The sequence below is a fragment of the Panthera leo genome, chromosome D2 (genome assembly GCF_018350215.1).
Source record: "Panthera leo isolate Ple1 chromosome D2, P.leo_Ple1_pat1.1, whole genome shotgun sequence".
In the NCBI taxonomy this organism is placed as follows: domain Eukaryota; kingdom Metazoa; phylum Chordata; class Mammalia; order Carnivora; family Felidae; genus Panthera; species Panthera leo.
In genome coordinates this window covers 33,722,417-33,741,076 of record NC_056689.1, presented here as the reverse complement: position 1 = coordinate 33,741,076, position 18,660 = coordinate 33,722,417, and the positions used below count along the sequence as shown (strand labels likewise).

The 18,660-nt window shown below is 49.2% G+C and overlaps 2 protein-coding genes across 2 annotated transcripts; both read left to right on the top strand.

Moving 5' to 3' along the window:
* SYNPO2L (synaptopodin 2 like) lies at positions 1–9,617 on the top strand. The gene is given in 5 exon segments (XM_042907746.1): positions 1–328; positions 1,514–1,665; positions 2,133–2,161; positions 2,164–2,646; positions 5,896–9,617. Coding segments are annotated over 5 exon segments (2,919 nt in total). The 5' UTR covers positions 1–223; the 3' UTR covers positions 8,046–9,617.
* A 2,255-nt stretch (positions 9,618–11,872) lies between these two features.
* On the top strand, positions 11,873–18,226 carry MYOZ1 (myozenin 1). Its single transcript, XM_042907748.1, has 6 exons — positions 11,873–11,960; positions 13,266–13,356; positions 14,280–14,458; positions 16,057–16,300; positions 16,659–16,824; positions 17,731–18,226. Exons 2-6 carry the CDS (start codon positions 13,284–13,286, stop codon positions 17,960–17,962), a joined length of 894 nt encoding a protein of 297 aa, XP_042763682.1. The 5' UTR covers positions 11,873–11,960; positions 13,266–13,283; the 3' UTR covers positions 17,963–18,226.
* The last annotated feature ends 434 nt before the right edge of the window (positions 18,227–18,660 follow it).

The following is an 18,660-nucleotide window of genomic DNA, read 5'->3' as shown; positions in this document are numbered from 1 at the left end:
GCCGGCAACTATTTTGAGCACAGCTCCGATTGACAGGACACGTGTGCTGGACTGTACTGATCCCAGGGCCAAGTTGCCTGCCTGTGGTGTGTGGTGTGGGGGGGAAGGCCTGGGGCAGCAGGAGCAGGACAGCCATACAGACAGGCCGGACGGGGTACCAGCGCCTCGACTTCTCTCCCTGGGACACTGTCCAAACTCCGAGGGCCATAGGCCAAGCTGAGCGATGGGTGCTGAGGAGGAGGTGCTGGTCACATTGTCAGGGGGAGCCCCCTGGGGCTTCCGACTTCAGGGGGGGGCCGAGCAGAGGAAACCTTTACAGGTGTCCAAGGTAAGGGAGAGCCCCTATTATTGAGGTTTCAGGGAAAGGGGAACCCAGGGGAATGTGGGAAGAGTCGTGTGGTGGCCTTTAGGGGAGAAGTGGGAGGCTGTGAAGAAGAGGAGTGGGGGTGGGCAGGTGGGCAGGTGGGCAGGGAAGCATGCTCATCTGGTGGGAGGAGTAGTGTCTGAGCACAAGTTTCTTGTAGGGGGCTACTAGAAAAGAATTCCTGGTTTCTGGGAGCAGAAAAAAAGAAAGTTCCTGAGGCACCATAGTAGCAGAGGTCCTGTTCTGACCATCCAGTCTTTGCTCTCCTGAGTCTGTGCCTCTACTCCAAATTCCAGGAATATAGGGAAGGTTCTAATTTTTCTTTAAATTGATATGTGACGAGCTGAGGCTGTCTTACCCAGCCCTACCCTACCCTGCCCTGCCCTGCCCTACCCTGCCCTGCCCAGGCCCTCACTGCCCCTCTTTCCCTTCACCAGACCCTTTCTCTCCCTATGCAAGACTTTTTAGGTGCTAGGAGGATTATGGCATGATCTGGCCTGTCAGATGAAGCTGTTATCTGTTTGGTTTCACCTCACAGGCTTAGTTTTCTCAACCATAAAATGTGGGTAATAACGTACCTACTTCATTCTAAGGATTAAATGCAATAACACATGTGGAGTGCTTGGCACCATACCTAACATTTAGCAAGCACTCAATAAATGATAGCCATTATTACTAGTATTATTATTTTCACATATGTACATGTGTGTGCACGCATGGCACACATATACACAACCACATTCTCCCAGAATCTGCTGGACTCCCTCCAATCTGGAACACTGTTCTAAAATCTTGACCGTGTAGGTAATGGCCCCTGAGATTCCAAGGCCTAGAAGAGAACTACTGGCTAGTAAAGATATTGCCCTTGGAGGGAAATCTTTAGGTGATACAACTGCCATTCCCAGTACCTCCCCTCTGTAGTTTGCCCCCAGCCTCTTTGATGGAGTAATATGATGTATTACTCCCTCCAGTCTGCACCTTCTTCCCTCTTGATAGGCTTCCTCAACTATAGCTCCATACCCCTCCCATTTCTTACCCTGCAAAATATATCCCCTCCACACATAGGTCCTTCCTATCCTGATTCCTTTCATTCTATTCCCACTTGGAGCCCTCCCTCATCTGCTATCTCTCCTCCCAACACCTTCTCAGATCCGAAGACGGAGCCAGGCTGGCAGAGCAGGACTCCGAGAGAGGGACCAGCTTTTGGCCATCAATGGGGTCTCCTGTACCAGCCTCTCTCATGCCAGTGCCATGAGCCTCATTGATGCCTCAGGGAATCAGCTTGTTCTCACTGTGCGGCGGTATGGAACCCTCTCACCTCAGCCCACCCTCATCCCCCTAGTCCAGGGTTTCCAATGTCTATCCCAGCTTTGTGTCTCACTGCCCTGGCTTCAGCTACTATTAAGTACCCACTTCTTGTAAGTCTGGGCTGGAGTATAAATGTTTGTATATGCCTCCCAGAGGGCTCCAGTGTATCTGCAATTAAGGGATGGGGGTGTCGAGCAGGTATTTGAGTGTGTAGGCCTACTTCAACCCCTTGCCTGTCTCCTCGTCATCACATCTCCCTCTAAGCCCCTGTCCACTTACAGCCCTTCAAGCACATATGCCTCCCAGTTTGTCTTCATATCCCCACTCTTCCCAGCCCACTCGTTCAACCTATAGGCCAGTCACCTCTCTCCTCCTTTCCTTCCTTCTCCCATCCCCTCTAGATCTCTCTAGCTGTCAGTTATCCAGCCCAGTTCTTAAGTACTGTCCTCTTTCCATCCAGGGTAGAGGATGAGGGGCCTGTGCGGTCTCCATCCCCGGTGAGCTTCAAGTGTTGTCACCCTTATCTCCACTGAGTCCTGAGCCTCCTGGCGCTCCAGTTCCCCAGCCTCTTCAACCTGGGAGCCTCCTCTCACCCCCTGACAGTGAGGCTTACTACGGAGAGACAGACAGTGATGCTGATGGACCTGCCACCCAGGAGAAACCCCGCCGACCCCGCCGCAGAGGCCCCACAAGGCCCTCCCCTCCAGGAGCCCTACCTGATGAGGTCTACCTATCTGACAGCCCTGCAGAGCCAGCGCCTGCCGTAGCTGGCCCTCCCAGTCATGGTGACAGCCGTGTGAGCTCCCCATCTTGGGAGGATGGGGCAGCCCTTCAGCCACCCCCAGCTGAGGCCCTGCTGTTGCCCCACGGCCCCCTCAGGCCTGGCCCTCATCTTATCCCTATGGTGGGGCCTGTTCCCCACCCAGTGGCAGAAGACCTCACTACCACCTACACCCAGAAGGCCAAGCAAGCCAGTGAGTGCCTGAACCCTTTTTCCCTAGCCAGAATCCTTCAATCTGAACCCTAAATCTACCCCTCCGTAACCATGCTTTATGCTTCTTTTGGATATAGACTTGGGGACAAGTGGAGAAGAGTGATGAGTAGGAGGGAAAAATAATTATTCTCATAGTCCCCATTATTTTTACTGTTCGAACCAGTGTGGCAAAATGTGCAGGTGGTTCAACCCAACCCAGGAACAAAGTAGGGAAGCTGGAAAGGGACATGAAATCAACAAAGGGTTTGCTTGTTGTTGTTGTTGTTGTTGTTGCTATGATTTTGCTAAGTGTCAGGCAGACAGGGTGAGGGCAGAGTGAAGACATGATGCAGGGGAGTATCTGGAAGCAGGGCAGGAGCTTTTCAGTGTTAACTCCAGGCATAACATCAGAGCCACCTTTGACATTTGTAAATTCAGTTAGGATTCCTGGGACTGGGAGACTATGGGATAGTCATGAGATCCCTAGGAAGTGGCAGAGGGAGGGATCTTCGACTCCTTATCTCAGGCAAGAATGTGGGCCTGGGCAGAAAAAGCCTGTTCCACTTATCTCAAGCTCTTTGCTATTTTTGATGTGAGCTACAGAACAAGGTCTAAGGGTGAGCTTTTTCCCTGTCCCGTGCCTCTACCCCAGAGACCTTTGTTGTCACCTTGAAAATCTAGGATTACCCCTCTAGTTCTCATCTCTCATTTCTTCCCTCTACCGTTCTGATTCCTGGTCCATAGAACTTTGTGTGCCTCAGTCTGGGACAGAGGCTAAGGACATTGATAAAATAGAGACTGACATCCCTGAGAATGTCCAATATCCCACAAAGAAATTCCAGATGCATGCCCAGGATCCCATGCTTATCCCCAATTCTCATTTTAGCACCCCTCCCTTCCTATCATACTGGGTTAGACTGCAGTTAGTGGCTCAAGATATTTTTAGCCAAGCAGACCTCATTGTCCAGTGGGGTGGGGTTGGGGGAAGGGTAGGCAGGTGTCCATGTCCATCACACCGGGGCTTGTGGGGCAGCAGAGAGAAGGGAGGGAGGGGGCCAGGCTCAAAAAATAGCACAGTGAGCTCATTCAGCTGCCAGCTCTAGGGACAAGACAAAGGGGCTTTAAAAGGCGTGGGGGGTGGCTCAAGCTGGTCCTGCTCCAGCCAACACTGCATTTCTCAGCATGGAGAACTTTGAGCCCATCAGCCAAGAGCCCTTCAGCCAAGCCAGCTACAACAAAGCCCCAGACCCAACTCCTGAGCTCCAGGACCCATTCTACGCAGGTACTACCCTCCCATAGCCAAGAGAGTTCTGGGATCTAGACTGGAAGGGAATACATCAACAGCTTAGGAAGGGGTGTCTTTGGGAAAGGTCTTATTCCTTATTCCTTCCTCCTTTTTGACTTCTTTCTTCTCTTCTCAGGAGAGTTTCACTGCCCCTTTCTCAGAATGGGCTGATGCTATGGCTACATGTCAAAGGGGTTTGTGACCACATGAGCTTTAGAAAACTCATGGGGAGGGAATGTGTGTGAAAGAAAGAAGTATGAGTAATCTATAAATACATGAAGGCATGTATATGGGAGTCCATGGGAGGATATATGTGTGAACACAAAAGTGTCTGTATACATGTGTAGCTGGTGTCAAGAAGGCTTTAATAGTAATGGTTACTCACAGTGGGCCTTAGGGCTGCCATTAAATGCTAAATTTACCTACACTATCTCACTTAATCCTCATAGCAATCCTATGAGATAGCCATTATCATGCTCATTTACAGATGAGGAAACTGAACTTCAGTGAAATGAAGTAACTCTCCCAAGAACCAAAAACCTGAACTGAACTCTGGTTCCAGTGCCTATCTCTCATGCACAGTGCTATTCTGTGGTATAAACGTTGGGATGGGTGGAATGAAAGCCCTAATTAGAAAGAAGCTTGGTATCTTGAGTGGAAAGCGGATGGAATTTCAAGAATTTTTCAGGAGGAACTGGGGATCATGGATCAGAGTGTATCTGTGTCCAAGGCAGGGTCGTAGCAGCAGGGCATCCTCTCCCATTTCCTGGCCCCACCTCCTGGGCCCCACATGGCATAGGAAGCCCTGCCCAGGTTGCCCTTAGTACATAGTCCTTGTGTGCCTGCCTCTTAGTGACTGCCTGAGCTCTCTACCTACAAGGATGACCCCCAAAGAAGCCCACCCCACTCCCACCACAGTTGGGTGGTGGTGGTGGGGGGAGGATATATTTAGCGGATGACCTCGAGGTATCCTAAAGATTTGGAGGGTTGTCTTGGTGAGCAGCACTCTGGCTTTTCCTGCATCTCAGATGTGAGGCTATCCCTGGCTGTGAGTATCAGGGGTGTGAGGCACAGAATAGTGCCCTGGTGGTTGGAAGGCCAATATCAGCTCTAAAATTTTGTCCAAACTACTAGTAACAGGGTCTCTGCAGGGGGAGCTCTGTGAAGAAGGAATATGCATGTGTGTGAATGTATTTGAGTGACTGTGCTTTTGTGTGGGTTCATGTGTATTTACATATGTTTATGTGAACTAGGGTATACATAAGCTGGGGTATATACGAATGAGAGAGAAGAGTACATGTGAGAAAATATGCCCATAGCTGGCCTTCACTAGACCCACATTCTTGCTGAAATGTGTGGTGGTTATTTCTATGAATGTGTATGATGTGGACTACATAATGGAGGTGGAAATGTGAATGAAGATCCTTGTTCCTAAGGGTCCTTTGTGTCCCTACCATAGGGGTAGGGGTAAGAAGAGGAGATAAGTCCCTAAGTTTCTGAGAAGCCCCCTAACATGGTCTCTGTAGTAGAAGGAAGTGTCCCTTCTCATTTTGTCTCTTCCTGGGACCTGCCTCATCTCCCTGGCTGCCATGGGAAGTGACTGTCCCTCACCTCCATTGCCAGCCAGGAATGGTGGGAGGCAGGGGAAGAATGTGGGGGTGGGGGGTGGGTAAGAGCTCATCTCCAGGAAAATAGAAGCAGAGTAGAGGGGAGAGAGGATAGGAGAGATGTGGTCAGAGCGGTGTGAGGACAGCCAACCAGAATCTGCCTTCCCTTCAACTGTCCTTGGTTTCACCTTTCACCTACCACTCTGCCCCCAAGTCAGAGGACTTTGCCACAGACAAAAGACATTGTAGATCAGGCCAGTGAAAAGAGAGTAGGTGGGAGGGCTGAGGAAACTGGCTGGGGTGTGGGGAATAGGACTAGAAGACTTTCACTGACCATTTTCCCTCCTGGCTTCCTCAGAACTCCAACGGGCAGAGAGCCTCCAAGAGAAGAGTGTGAAGGAGGCTAAGACCAAATGCCGCACGATCGCATCCCTTCTAACTGCAGCCCCCAACCCCCACTCCAAGGGGGTGCTTATGTTTAAGAAACGACGGCAGAGAGCCAAGAAGTACACCCTAGTGAGCTTTGGGGCTGCGGCTGGGACAGGTGCTGAGGAAGAAGACGGGGTTCCTCCAACCAGCGAGTCGGAGCTGGACGAAGAGGCCTTCTCCGACGCCCGCAGCCTCACCAACCAGTGCGACTGGGACAGCCCCTATCTGGACATGGAGCTGGCCAGGCCAGGCTCAGCTGCAGGAGAGGGCCAGGGCCGGGGGCTGGGAGGGCAGCTGAGTGAGGCCTCCGGCAGAGGGGTCCAGCTCTTTGAACAGCAGCGCCAGCGCACAGCCTCCAGCACCCAGGAGCTGGCACGGGATGGTCCAGCAGCCGTGCTCAATGGGCAGGGCCTGCAATCACCACCTCGGGCCCAGAGTGCTCCTCCGGAAGCAGCTATACTCGCATCCAGTCCTTCCCCAGCCCCTGTAGCCAGCCCCACCCCCTTCTTCCCAGGCAGTGGAGCTCCAACCCCGGCTCCAAACATCTTTAACCGGTCAGCTAGGCCCTTTACTCCAGGCTTACAAGGGCAGCGGCCAGGTACCACCTCGGTTATTTTTCGACCCCTAGCCCCCAAGAGGGTGAATGAAAGCCTGGGAGGTCTCAGCCCCGTCGCACCGCCCTTCCTGTCCTCTCAGGGGCCCACCCCTCTGCCCAGCCACGTGCCGGCCTCCGGTTCCCCCAGCACTCCACGCACCTCAGGCCCCGTGACAGCTACAAGTTCCCTGTACATCCCAGCCCCCAACCGTCCCGTAACGCCAAGCGGAGCCTCGGAGCCCCCCGCTCCCCCTAGTGCCGCTGCCATGACCTCCACCGCTTCTATCTTCCTATCGGGACCTCTGAGACCAGCTGCGCGTCCAGAGGCTCCCGCCCCAGGCCCCGGGGCGCCTGAGCCACCCAGCGCTCGGGAGCAGCGCATTTCCGTGCCAGCTGCCCGCACTGGCATCCTCCAGGAGGCCCGGCGACGGGGGACCCGGAAGCAGATGTTCCGGTCGGGAAACGAGGAGACGAAGAACTCGCCCAACCCCGAGCTCTTGTCGTTGGTGCAGAACCTGGATGAAAAACCCCGAGCCGGGGGAGCGGAATCTGGTCCAGAGGAAGATGCTCTGAGCCTTGGAGCTGAAGCCTGCAATTTCATGCAGCCACCAGGGGGCAGGAGTTACAAGGCTCTGTCTCACGTGACGCCTAAAACCGCTCCTCCAATGGCCGCCAAGACGCCGCCCCCAATGACTCCTAAGACTCCACCTCCAGTGGCTCCTAAGCCCCCTTCTCGTGGGTTCCTTGATGGGCTAGTGAATGGGTCAGCCCATTCGGCTGGAATCCCTGAACCAGCAAGGCTTCAGGGCAGGGGTGGGGAGCTGTTTGCCAAGCGGCAGAGCCGAGCAGACAGGTATGTGGTAGAAGCTACACCTAGTCCTGGCTTTAGCCCTGGCCCTAGGCCCAGAAGCCCTTCCCCTACACCATCACTGCCCTCTTCCTGGAAATATTCACCCAACATCCGTGCCCCACCTCCTATTGCTTACAACCCACTGCTATCACCCTTTTTCCCCCAGGGTGCTCGAACTCTCCCTAATAAGGCCCAATCCCAGGGTCCTCGGGCAACCCCTAAGCAGGGTATCAAGGCTCTGGATTTCATGCGGCACCAGCCCTACCAACTTAAAACTGCCATGTTCTGTTTTGATGAGGTTCCCCAGACTCCTGGCCCCGCCTCTTCAGGGCCCCCCAAAACTGCCCGAGTCCAGGAGATCCGCCGATTTTCCACTCCAGCACCCCAGCCCACTGCAGAACCCCTGGCCCCCACTGTTCTTGCCCCACGAGCAGCCACTACATTGGATGAGCCCATCTGGAGGTCAGAGCTGGCCTCAGCCCCTGTTCTTAGCCCAGGCCCTCCTCCAGAGTCTCCCAGGGGTCTTGGAACTTCCCCTAGCTCCTGTGGCTTCCAGGTAGCCAGGCCTCGGTTCTCAGCCACCAGAACTGGATTGCAGGCTCATGTGTGGAGGCCAGGGGCAGGCCACCACTGAGTGGGGTACAGCTCCCAGGACCAAGGAGAGGTGGAACATCCTGTTCATAAAGTTGCTTCTCCAACCTATCCCATGCCCTCTCTCAGGCATCCGGAGGCTAAATTCCCTCCTGCCAGAGATAGTTTTGGAGTTGGTATCCCATCCTCCTGGCTCCCAACCTCCCTGCTGCTTTCCAACCTACTATCTCTGCTTTGTTATCTGTGCTTCCCTTTGTCTCTGTAGCTCCTTTTGTGGGTCTTTGTCTTTATCTCAGTCTCTCGACCCACACTCCTCCACTGGTCTCTCTTTCTCTACATTTGTGCTTTTCTCTGTGAGCCTCATTTTAACATTCAATGAGAAGCACACAGAGAAGTTACCAGTGAGACCTCAAGCAAGCTTACCATCAGGCAGGCTTCAAAAGGACTAAATTGATCCCTGCACTAAATCGCTCTCTACTCCTCCCTCTCATTTTCCAAGCTTGGCTGGCATATATCTAGGCATGTATGTGTACATTTGTGTATGTGCAAATGTGTGTGAGCACAGATGTGTTCTTATGTCTGAGGCAAGAGTAAGAGGAGAGGTCTAAATAAAGACCAAATCTGGGTCTTCCCCCTGTATTGATGAAAGAATGGTCAGATAGCCAGATAGTGGGGAGAAAGATGGACTGGACTCAAAGATCAGTGTCTGTAGCAGGGGTACAGCATCTTGTGAAACTCACAGATTATGAGAAGACTTGAAGGGCCAGAGCAGTTTGTAAGGGCTGAGTTATACCAGCTAGACCAGGAATAGAATTAAGAATTCTATTCATCAGGGGGTGCCTGGCTGGCTCAGTTGGAGTAGCAAGCAACTCTTGATCTCAGAGTCATGAGTTTGAGCCCCACATTGGGTGTAGAGATTACTTAAATAAATAAAAAACTTGAAAAAAAAAACCGAATTCTATTCATCAGGATTTAAGAGCAACTTAAGAGACCCATACTAAGCTATAAGGATCCAGGAAGTGGAAAAGAAAGACAAAGAATTTCTTCTGAGAATGAAAAAAAATCATTGGCTTCATTGCCTCATGCACCTAAGACAGAAAGGAGGGAGAAAAGTGCCATGGTGTGAGAAGTGACGCAGAAACCAGGAGCAGAGCAGAATGAATGAAATTAATTGAGCCACAGAGAGGAGCATGGGAGGGAAAGAGAGACAGTAGAGGTGGGTTTCAAGAAACTCACTGTGTACAAGAGGGGGATTGGGGAAAAATTTGAGAGAGAAGAATGCATTTGTCAGAGTGAAGATGGATGATGGTAGGGGGATGTGAGAGTGTGTACTGAGTGTTGGAGGAATACGTGGTGTCTGTGCTACTTCCTTTGAGTCTGGCCTTCTGCCTTCTGCAACTTGTCATGATGACCTGGGAAAGGGCAAGGAAATACCCAGAGCCAAAACCTCTTTTCAGTCCTACCCCATCCCCCGAACCCTAGCTTTTGTTCCTTTCCAGCTTCTGGTCCTGATCTCTGATCCTAGATGGGTATGGACTCCCTTTTCACCACGACCACCACCAGTCAATCACGTTTGCTGCTTGATCTGGATTGATCGCTTCCTTTGCATATTGGGTGTGAGTCACAGTACTTTGGTTTGTGCACAAGAATAAACTTAAGCTCCAAATCTTCTGTTGCTGTCATCTCTTCTGGTTTTATTCCTAAATCCTAATTCTCTTCCATCTTTTCTAACCCTGATCTCCTGATTCCTGATCTCTTTCTCCATTCCTGCCCTATTTTTCATCCTTTACCCTTCACCCCCTAGTCTTTTGCTCTTCTTTAACCAGTTCTGTCCCACTCCAATTTAGCCACCTCCACCATTCCCCTTGGTTCTCACTGCCTGCATTCTCCATCCAGATACTCCCCTTTTCCATCTCCTGCTCCATACTTCCCAATCAAGGCCACAATTTGAGAACCAAGAGGAGTGGAAAGTCCCTCCGAGCTTTTGCCATCATGTCCTACCTCTCTGGAGGAAACGATGATATTTCCATGGGAAAGCAATGCCTGGAGGTGAAGATGGGATGGGAAAAGGAAGAAGAGAGGGTGGATCAGTGTGGATTGAGTTTCATATATAGCAGAAGGCACTAGAGGTAGGCTAGAAATTAAGGACTTCTGAGAAGGTAAGTGCCATTACTCCAGCAGGGGGCATATTTGTGCAAATAACCAGGCCCAGGACCCTGATGCTCCCAAGTACAGTCTTAGAATTCCAAAGGAAGGGCCCAGTGAGCATAGGTTGAATTTTGTCTTCATCCACCTGATAGTTCTAGGTACTCAATCATAGCAGACAAAAATTTTGGGTTTTTTTTTTGTTGTTGTTGTTGTTGTTTGTTTTTGAGAGTAGGATGGTGGTGATGACAAAATCACAAGTTTGCCGTTCATGTTTTTTTCTTCTAATTGCTTCTTTGGGTTGGGAGGGCATGGAGAAGGAGGACAAAAGATGAGAGAGATCTGGATGTTAAACTGGTCTGGGCAGAGGCCAACTAGAGGGGAGTAGGATGATCTTTCAGCCCCTAGGCTGAGCCTGAAAAGTTCAGGACAGGAAAAGACAAGATCAGGAAGAGTGGAGGACTCACAGAGTGACAGAAGGGCATTCCAGAAGCTGGAAAGTCACTTACTAAAGCAGCCACAATAGGATGGTGGTGGCTGCAACAGAGGTGCAGCGTGCAGCAGCAGCTGGTTCCAGAATCTGAGCAGGAGGTGGAAGAGGATGTAGGATGTTCATGCAGCTACTGAGGAAGGGACTGGGCAAATGACAGGATTCTTTTTTTTTATTTTATTTATTTTTTTTTAATTTTTTTTAACATTTATTTATTTTTGAGACAGAGAGAGACAGAGCATGAATGGGGGAGGGGCAGAGAGAGAGGGAGACACAGAATCGGAAGCAGGCTCCAGGCTCTGAGCCATCAGCCCAGAGCCTGACGCGGGGCTCGAACTCACGGACCGCGAGATCGTGACCTGAGCCGAAGTCAGACGCTCAACCGACTGAGCCACCCAGGCGCCCCGACAGGATTCTTTTAAGGAAGCTCTCAAACTTATACCCTTGCCCAAGGGCTCCTCTGGAATAGTATGAATGGGACAATCTAGATCCTATTGGGTGTGTGCTCCTTTTGAGGAAAATCCCAAGTGAAAACCCTAGAGAGTAAGGACCTGGCAGGTTAGAAGCCTACCTGTACATCTCAGACACCAACATTTATCCTGCAAAACAGGCTGAACTGAGCACCCCAACAGCAAATGGGGACGAAAAGGGAGAAATTGGTCAAGTCTTCCCCACCTCATCTCTGACAGCATAGGAAGCACTGGATTTGGTTAATTTGGTCCCTTGTCCTGCCAAGATCTAGCTTTCCCAGAGAAAAGATCAACTCATCGAGGAACTTTTAAAACATTCTGAACAGATTTCCTTTCCCCAAACATAGCCCCTTAAGCCCTCCCACTCCCAAAATGTACCCATATAGTCCCTCCAGCTCCAGCCTGGATTGGTTCTGAGTGACTCTCCAGACATGTTCTCCAAATTCTTGCTCTCCAAATTCTTGTCCACGGTTTTCTGTTTGCTTCCTCTTTCCCTCACAGTTTTCAATTTTTCCCTGAATGCTTCTTTGGATCTCAGACTCTAGATGCCAAGAAAGGGGAGTCTCTGGGCAGACTGATCCGTGGCTCAGACAGCTTAGTGGGAGAATCCCAAAGGCTTTTCCTCTCCTTCCTGAGCCTCTGGGCAAGGAGGGCGGGATCTTGGTTCCAGGGTCTCAGTACCCCCAGTGCCATTTGAGCTGCTTGTACTCATCATCTCTATTAATAACTACCCTCCCTCCCCCACTGCCAGTGCTGCCCCCACGCCTGCCCAGCTCGGGTTCTCCAGTCACAGCAGCTCAGTCCTCCAAAGCTGCTGGACCCCCAGGAGAGCTGACCACCACCTCTGCAGCCGGTAAGTTCCAGCTCTATCGCCAGAGGGGCTGGAGCCCACTCTGTTGACTGCTGTGTCTGTGTCTGCAAGAGTGACCCTTGATCCTGGGAGACTTGTCTCCCTCCCCTGTCTATGCTCTGCTCTCAGCTGTCCAGTTCAGGGGAGCCACAGAGTTGGAAGAAGAGGGGCTTAGGAGGGTGGGGGAAATGGAGATGTTGAAGGAGGCACTGGAGTAATAAGAAGGGGATCTGAGAGGCTGGGTGGGAAAAAGAACCTAGTTAGGGCTGAAAAAAGTATAGTAAATGCCCATTTATCAGTTCTGGGGGTCTTGTCTCAGCATACCCCATTAAGTTAGTAGAAATGCAGATGTGTTGTGAAATAGGACTCAGCAGAAAGACAGTGTTTTGCTGAGTGCCAACTTCTGTTAAGGAAGGGCTGGAGTCTGCATCTTTTCCCAGCTTGTCCCCCTCCACTGCCAGATTCTATTATTATGTTCCTATCCCCCCTCAATTCCCTACCGCTATGATATTGCTGAATTGATGTGCATCAAGGTTCAAATGCCCCCGGCCTTCCTCTCCACCCCAGCTCTGGGGTCTGGGGCGGGAGCTACTGAAAGGGAGCAAGGATCACTGCTGTGACCTCCCAGGCCACACTCCAGCTGGCCCAATAGAGGAGCAACAACCTCTCCTTCCTATGGAGAATGTTTTGGGCCGAATCTCCTTGACCCTGGCAGAATATTTTTCTGTGCCACTGCCCTCTGCGCCCCTGCCAGGGCTTGAGGAAGACTGAGGAAAGACCCAGAGTTGGGAATGACAGCCCCAATCTGAGATCTCCATGAAAATAAAAACTTGAAGTCATGCCAAGCCAATGAAACCTGGGTGCAGTGCCCAGCCTGTGTGTTATTTGTTTGTTTTACTCACTGCCCCCAACACATACCGTGTTCCTAATCCCTGCACCAGCTCTATTTTAACAGTAGAAAGGAGGTTTATAGAAGGTAGGGGCAGAGGGTGCATCTATACTTTCTTCCTCACCTCCAAGAAAGGAGAAGCCCTAGAACAATGGGTTTTCACCCATTGTTTTTTCCCCCTTTTTAGGGAAAAATATACGTTTATTATATATGTATATATATATATATATATATATATATATATATATATATACACACACACACACATATATATATATATATATATATATATATATATATATATACACACACACACCCTTAACCTGAAGCCCTTAACCCCAAGTTAAGAAGTACTACCTTACTGCAGATACCTTCCAGTCCCTGTCCATGCTCCAACTCCCCCTTCTCACCCTATTCAGGCTGAATCTGCCTCCACAATGCCACTCTCAGGAACCCCAGCCCCAAACAAGAAGAGGAAATCCAGTAAGCTGATCATGGAACTAACTGGAGGTATGGCATATTTGCACCTACCTAGTGTAGGGACTTCTTGTTAAGAGCATCTCAGCCTCAGAAGTCCCAGAAAAATCATAAAGTTAAATAACGTGAAGAGATATGAAGAGACAAGAGAAATTCGGGGGGGGGGGGCAGGGAGAAAGGTGGAGAAAGGATTCAACACTGATCACACACCCTTCCACCCTTTTCACCTTGTAATCTGAGACAATAATATCCTTGCCATATCACCCAATGCAGGTCCAGGACAACAGGACTCACAGGTCAGTGAGGTATGTTTGAGGAAAAAAATATATATGATGGAGACTGGCACAGAGTAAAGTCTCAGTAAATGGTTAATTTCCTTACTTCCCCTCCCTCCACCCCTCCAGTGCTAGGGAACCTGTGGAAACACATAAAATGGAAAAATACTTAGACTTTTTTTTTTTCCTGGGGGGTGGTAGGAGTATATGCATATGAAGAGCTCTCCCAATGCCCAAAGTCTGTCTGCAGCCAGGGTTCACTGAGGGGAAGAGAAAGGAAAGTAGTTAAGACAGAAATCTGTATTTAGATGTGGCCAACTCCACACAGTGTTGGCCTTTGGGCTTTCCCCCAGGCTACAGTCTCCCCAGTGGTCTCCATCTATGATGTTCCTTTAGTCTTTTTGCCCTGCACCTCATGCCTCTGCCCCTTCTGCCTTATTTACTCTCTCCACTCTGGTATACTGATTCCACTTTGCACCCCAGTTCCTGTGCATTGTCTCCAACTCCAAACCCAGGAAATAAAAATTTCTCACAAACTACATAGAACTTCATCAGACAGTATCTGCTTACCTCTGGGATCTCTGCAGGAGACACACACACTTAGTTGTGGTTGGCATCTGTATTCTGAACCTAGAAAACCTTACTTTTCTCCTTGTCTCTTCCTCCCCACCTCCCTGGAAGGTCGACAGGAGAGCTCAGGCCTGAACCTGGGCAAGAAGATCAGTGTCCCAAGGGATGTGATGTTGGAAGAGCTGTCGCTGCTCACTAATAGGGGCTCCAAGATGTTCAAACTGCGGCAGATGAGGGTAGAGAAATTTATTTATGAGAACCACCCTGATGTCTTCTCTGACAGCTCAATGGTGAGTTCGGAACTTTATAACTCTCACAGCCTAGTGCCTCTTCTGACAGTTTTTTGGTGGGCCCTGAATCTCCAAAATACCACCAACCTCCCCTCTCTGCAAATTTATAAGCTTATTAAGTCCCCAGATATATTAAACGTCCAGGGTGAGTTACAGCCCACTTCTGAAACTCAGTCTCTATCTTAGAGCCAGTGAAGGGGAGGTGGGGGTGAAGAGTACACACCCTCAGGGGGAAAATTCCTTCCCAGTATGGCTAAGTGTTAAAGATAGGGCTGCCAGATAAGACAGGACACCCAGTCCTGTATTTTAAAGTTGAGATATGCATGAATAATTTTTTAGTAAAGTATGTCCCATGAAGTATTTGGGACATAAAAATTTAATTTAGTTCAATTTAAAAAATACAAGATAACAGTTAAATTTTAATTTCAGATATGTGACGAATACTCTCTTGTATGTAAATATGTCCTATGCAATATTTGAAGTGTATTTATAGTAAAAAAGTATTCGTTGTGTCTCTAAGATTCAAATTTAACTGATGCCCTATTTTATTTGATGAATCTGGTAACCCTACAATGAGTTAAGTGAATTTTTATAAACATCTCCTTCTTGAGCCATTCTTTTATCTATAGGATCTAAGGACTCTGGATGTGGGAATTGAAACTGTCTTCTAAGATAGTGAGAATTCTCTAGTGAGAATCATTCTCCAAAGAGAAGGAGGGATTGGAAGGGTGCCAGGCACAAGATGTTATAGCCGAGAAGGAGGGGATCTTCTCCATTACCTTTCCTCCCCCTCTACCTTCACTGGGCAGCCAGGGGAAAGTGGAAATAGATGCCTACATGGGGCCAGAGGCAGGACTTTCTGTCATTGGCCCTTATGTAGGAGCAGAGCAAAAATGCTGAGCCGGTCATATCTAACTTTAGGAGGCCAAAAGCCCTCCTTCCTGGCTGGGTCTGGTTACACTGGTTGGAGCATAGGGGTGTGTATGGTGGGGTGGCTAGGAGAGCCTCCTGAAGGAGTTGGTGGGGTTATTTTTAGGCTTTGGGGCTGAATCCAGGGTTGCCCTTTTGGTCACCCTTCCCCCTACCTGCTACAGTTTCACGGTCAGGAAGTCCTGGTTCAACAGGCACCAAGAGCAGAGAGGGAGAGGAAGAGAAAGACAAAGAAGAGAGTTCTGTCTGTTAGACAAGATAAAGAAAAAGAAGAGGCAGACATCTCTCTAGCTTTTCAAATTAAGCCTGGGTTCTCTGTCCCAACCCCATCCTTTCAAATTATAGTGGGGTGCAAGTCTTGATCCTCTTTGCCTTGGTAAGGATGGGAAAGGAAAGTGTGGAGAATGAATTGTCCCTACCTTAAGGTGTAACTGGAGGAACTGAGCCAAGGGGGGGGGGTCCTATCCATTAGGAGAGTTCAGTTCTTCTCTGTCAGGCTATCCACTATCACTATCCACCTATTGGAGGGGAGATCTCAGAGGGTTCAGTGTCTTCTGGTTGGCCATTTTCTCTGATCATCTCCTCCTTGCTATGCACACCACCTTTGTCTTTGTATATTTCCCATACCCATTGCATAACCTTCCCCTTACTTTGTTCTTTCTTTCCAGGATCACTTCCAAAAGTTCCTTCCCACAGTTGGGGGACAGCTGGGCACAGCTGGTCAGGGATTCTCCTACAGCAAAGGCAGCAGTGGAGGCCAGGCAGGGGGAAGTGGCTCTGCCAGACAGTATGGCTCTGACCAGCAGCACCATCAGGGCTCTGGGTCTGGATCTGGGGGTACAAGTGGTCCTGGGGGCCAGAATGGCAAAGGAAGAACTGCTGGAACAGCAGGGGTTGGCGAGACAGGAACAGGCAAGTATCCTTATGCAAGAGTAATGTTATCTGGTTCTTAGAGTAGAGATATCCCCAGGAATGAGGCCTAGACTGGGTTTAGGGAGCAAGGGAGGCCTGCTGAGGTACCTAGATGGACTCTCTTACCCCAGGAGAATGCCAAAATGTGTCTATTTCACCCAGGAGCTTGATCTTTCTGTCACCTTTCTGGCTTTTCAGTTTCAGTCACAGATCTGCCCTTGGGCTGTCAGGATTCCACAAAACTAGCACAATTACCAAGATTGGCCCCAGCAACTTCCCTAGTACAGAGGTGTAAGACTAACTTCCACTGGCTGCTAACTGCTATTATTGACTCAATTTTCTCTCCCATGGCTGCCAGGAGACCAGACAGGTGGAGAAGGAAAACATATCACTGTGTTCAAGACCTATATTTCCCCATGGGAGCGAGCTATGGGGGTTGACCCTCAGCAAAAAGTGGAACTTGGCATCGACCTGCTGGCCTATGGGGCCAAAGCTGAGCTTCCCAAATATAAGTCCTTCAACAGGTAAGGGGTATGAGGAAGCAACCAGATGCATTCCAGTGTGTGGCACAATGTGCTTAGTTGGAATGGAGACTTTGGTTCAAATATTTCAGAAGGAGGCTGAGGAGGGAAGGAAGGAATATGGGGACCCAAATTGAAAGCCTTTGCTTTTTTTCACTCTAACTCAGAGAAATAGTGCAGTATGATGGAGGAAACATTTGCTGTGAGGCAAGATTTGAATTTTAGTTCACTTCACCACTTATTAGCAGAGTGGGCATGGGACAGTCACCCTACTTCTGAGCCTTGGTTGCCTTGCTCTAAAATGGGAATAATATATTACATGTTTAAAGGACTCTTGAAGTTCCCTTCATTCAAGGTTAGGATTTCATTACTGTCCCTGTAGGAGGATTCTATTTCCTTATTCTCTAGTAAGGCTTAAGTATCTATTCTTTTGGAATTGGGCTTCTCTAGACTGTGAACAGGAGATCTGTGTGAAAGCAGAATGGGGAAGCACCATTCTTTTGCATTTGGTCCTAAGAAGCCTGAATTCTCCAGGCAATGTTAATTCCTCTCACCAAGCCATGTGCTATCCGCTGGAGGTGGGGTAGGAGTTGTGTGTGTGTGTGTGTGTGGGGGGGGGTCTACATTGTATTTTAAGGTAGTCTCAGACCCTTGGGTCTATAGTGTCTAAGTCACAACATCCATGAACCTCTTTATCTAGTACCCCACTAGACTCCTTTTCTCTTCATTAGCTCTGGAGAAAAAGCAAACCAGGAATGGGGAATGGAGCACTAAGGGAGAAAAAGGAGTGCAGAAGCAACCTAAATTAAAATTCACAGACTTCCCCATCCTCAAAAAAGGGTAACATCTCACTGATAAAGCTGTTCCTTTTGTTCTGGTTTTTAATCAAATAATATCTTCTCTTTTCAGGACGGCAATGCCTTATGGTGGATATGAGAAGGCCTCCAAACGCATGACCTTCCAGATGCCCAAGTTTGACCTGGGGCCCCTACTGAGTGAACCTCTGGTCCTTTACAACCAGAATCTCTCCAACAGGCCTTCTTTTAATCGAACCCCTATTCCCTGGCTGAGCTCTGGGGAGCCAGTAGACTACAATGTGGATATTGGCATCCCCTTGGATGGAGAAACAGAGGAGCTGTGAGGTGTTTCCTCCTCTACTTTGAATTAAATTTCTCTTCTCAGGTTCTAATTTGGAGAGAGAATGTTAAGCAGGATGCCCTCACTGTAAATCCAGTATCCTTGTGAGAATGGAGGGGGAAAAGGAGGGAGAGATCTGCCTTTCCAGTCTTCACTCCAAGTACCCACTCCAAGCATCCTTTCTCTCCAACTTGCTCTGTATGGAACCTTCTCTTTTATGGAATTTGCTCTGCCACTGGTAACAGTCAATAAACTTTGAAGAAATGAACTCATTCTTCCTCTGATACTTGAGGGCAGATAAAAACTAAGGCTAACAATGCACAGAGACTAATTAAAGTCAAGTACTAAACGTTCATTATTCAGACTTCAAGACCAGACCTGAGCTCTGGTTGCTTACATACCACACCCATGTCCACACCCACAATACCATATTCATAGGTGTATACAAAGACATACTTATTCAATGGTACATAAGACAATCATGCACAAACACATGTGTTGGTCCATATGTGGGCAAAACTAAGAAGCTATTGTGTGCAGTGGTTAGGAAGTAGGTGTTGGTGACCTTAGTGTTAGTTCTCTTTGTGTAGCTGATTAGAGATTGGGATGATCAGGATTATCCAATTATCACAAAAGTAGAACATGCCAAAAAGTTTCCAGATGACACCAGAATGGGCTGAGGAATATATAAATCAAAGGTTA

Excerpts from the sequence above, each read along its gene's own strand:
- MYOZ1 (XM_042907748.1), top strand. The coding sequence starts at position 13,284 with ATGCCACTCTCAGGAACCCCAGCCCCAAACAAGAAGAGGAAATCCAGT. Across the intron at positions 14,459-16,056 it reads TCTTCTCTGACAGCTCAATG|GATCACTTCCAAAAGTTCCT; the intron begins GTGAGTTCGGAA and ends CTTTCTTTCCAG. Across the intron at positions 16,301-16,658 it reads GGTTGGCGAGACAGGAACAG|GAGACCAGACAGGTGGAGAA; the intron begins GCAAGTATCCTT and ends CATGGCTGCCAG.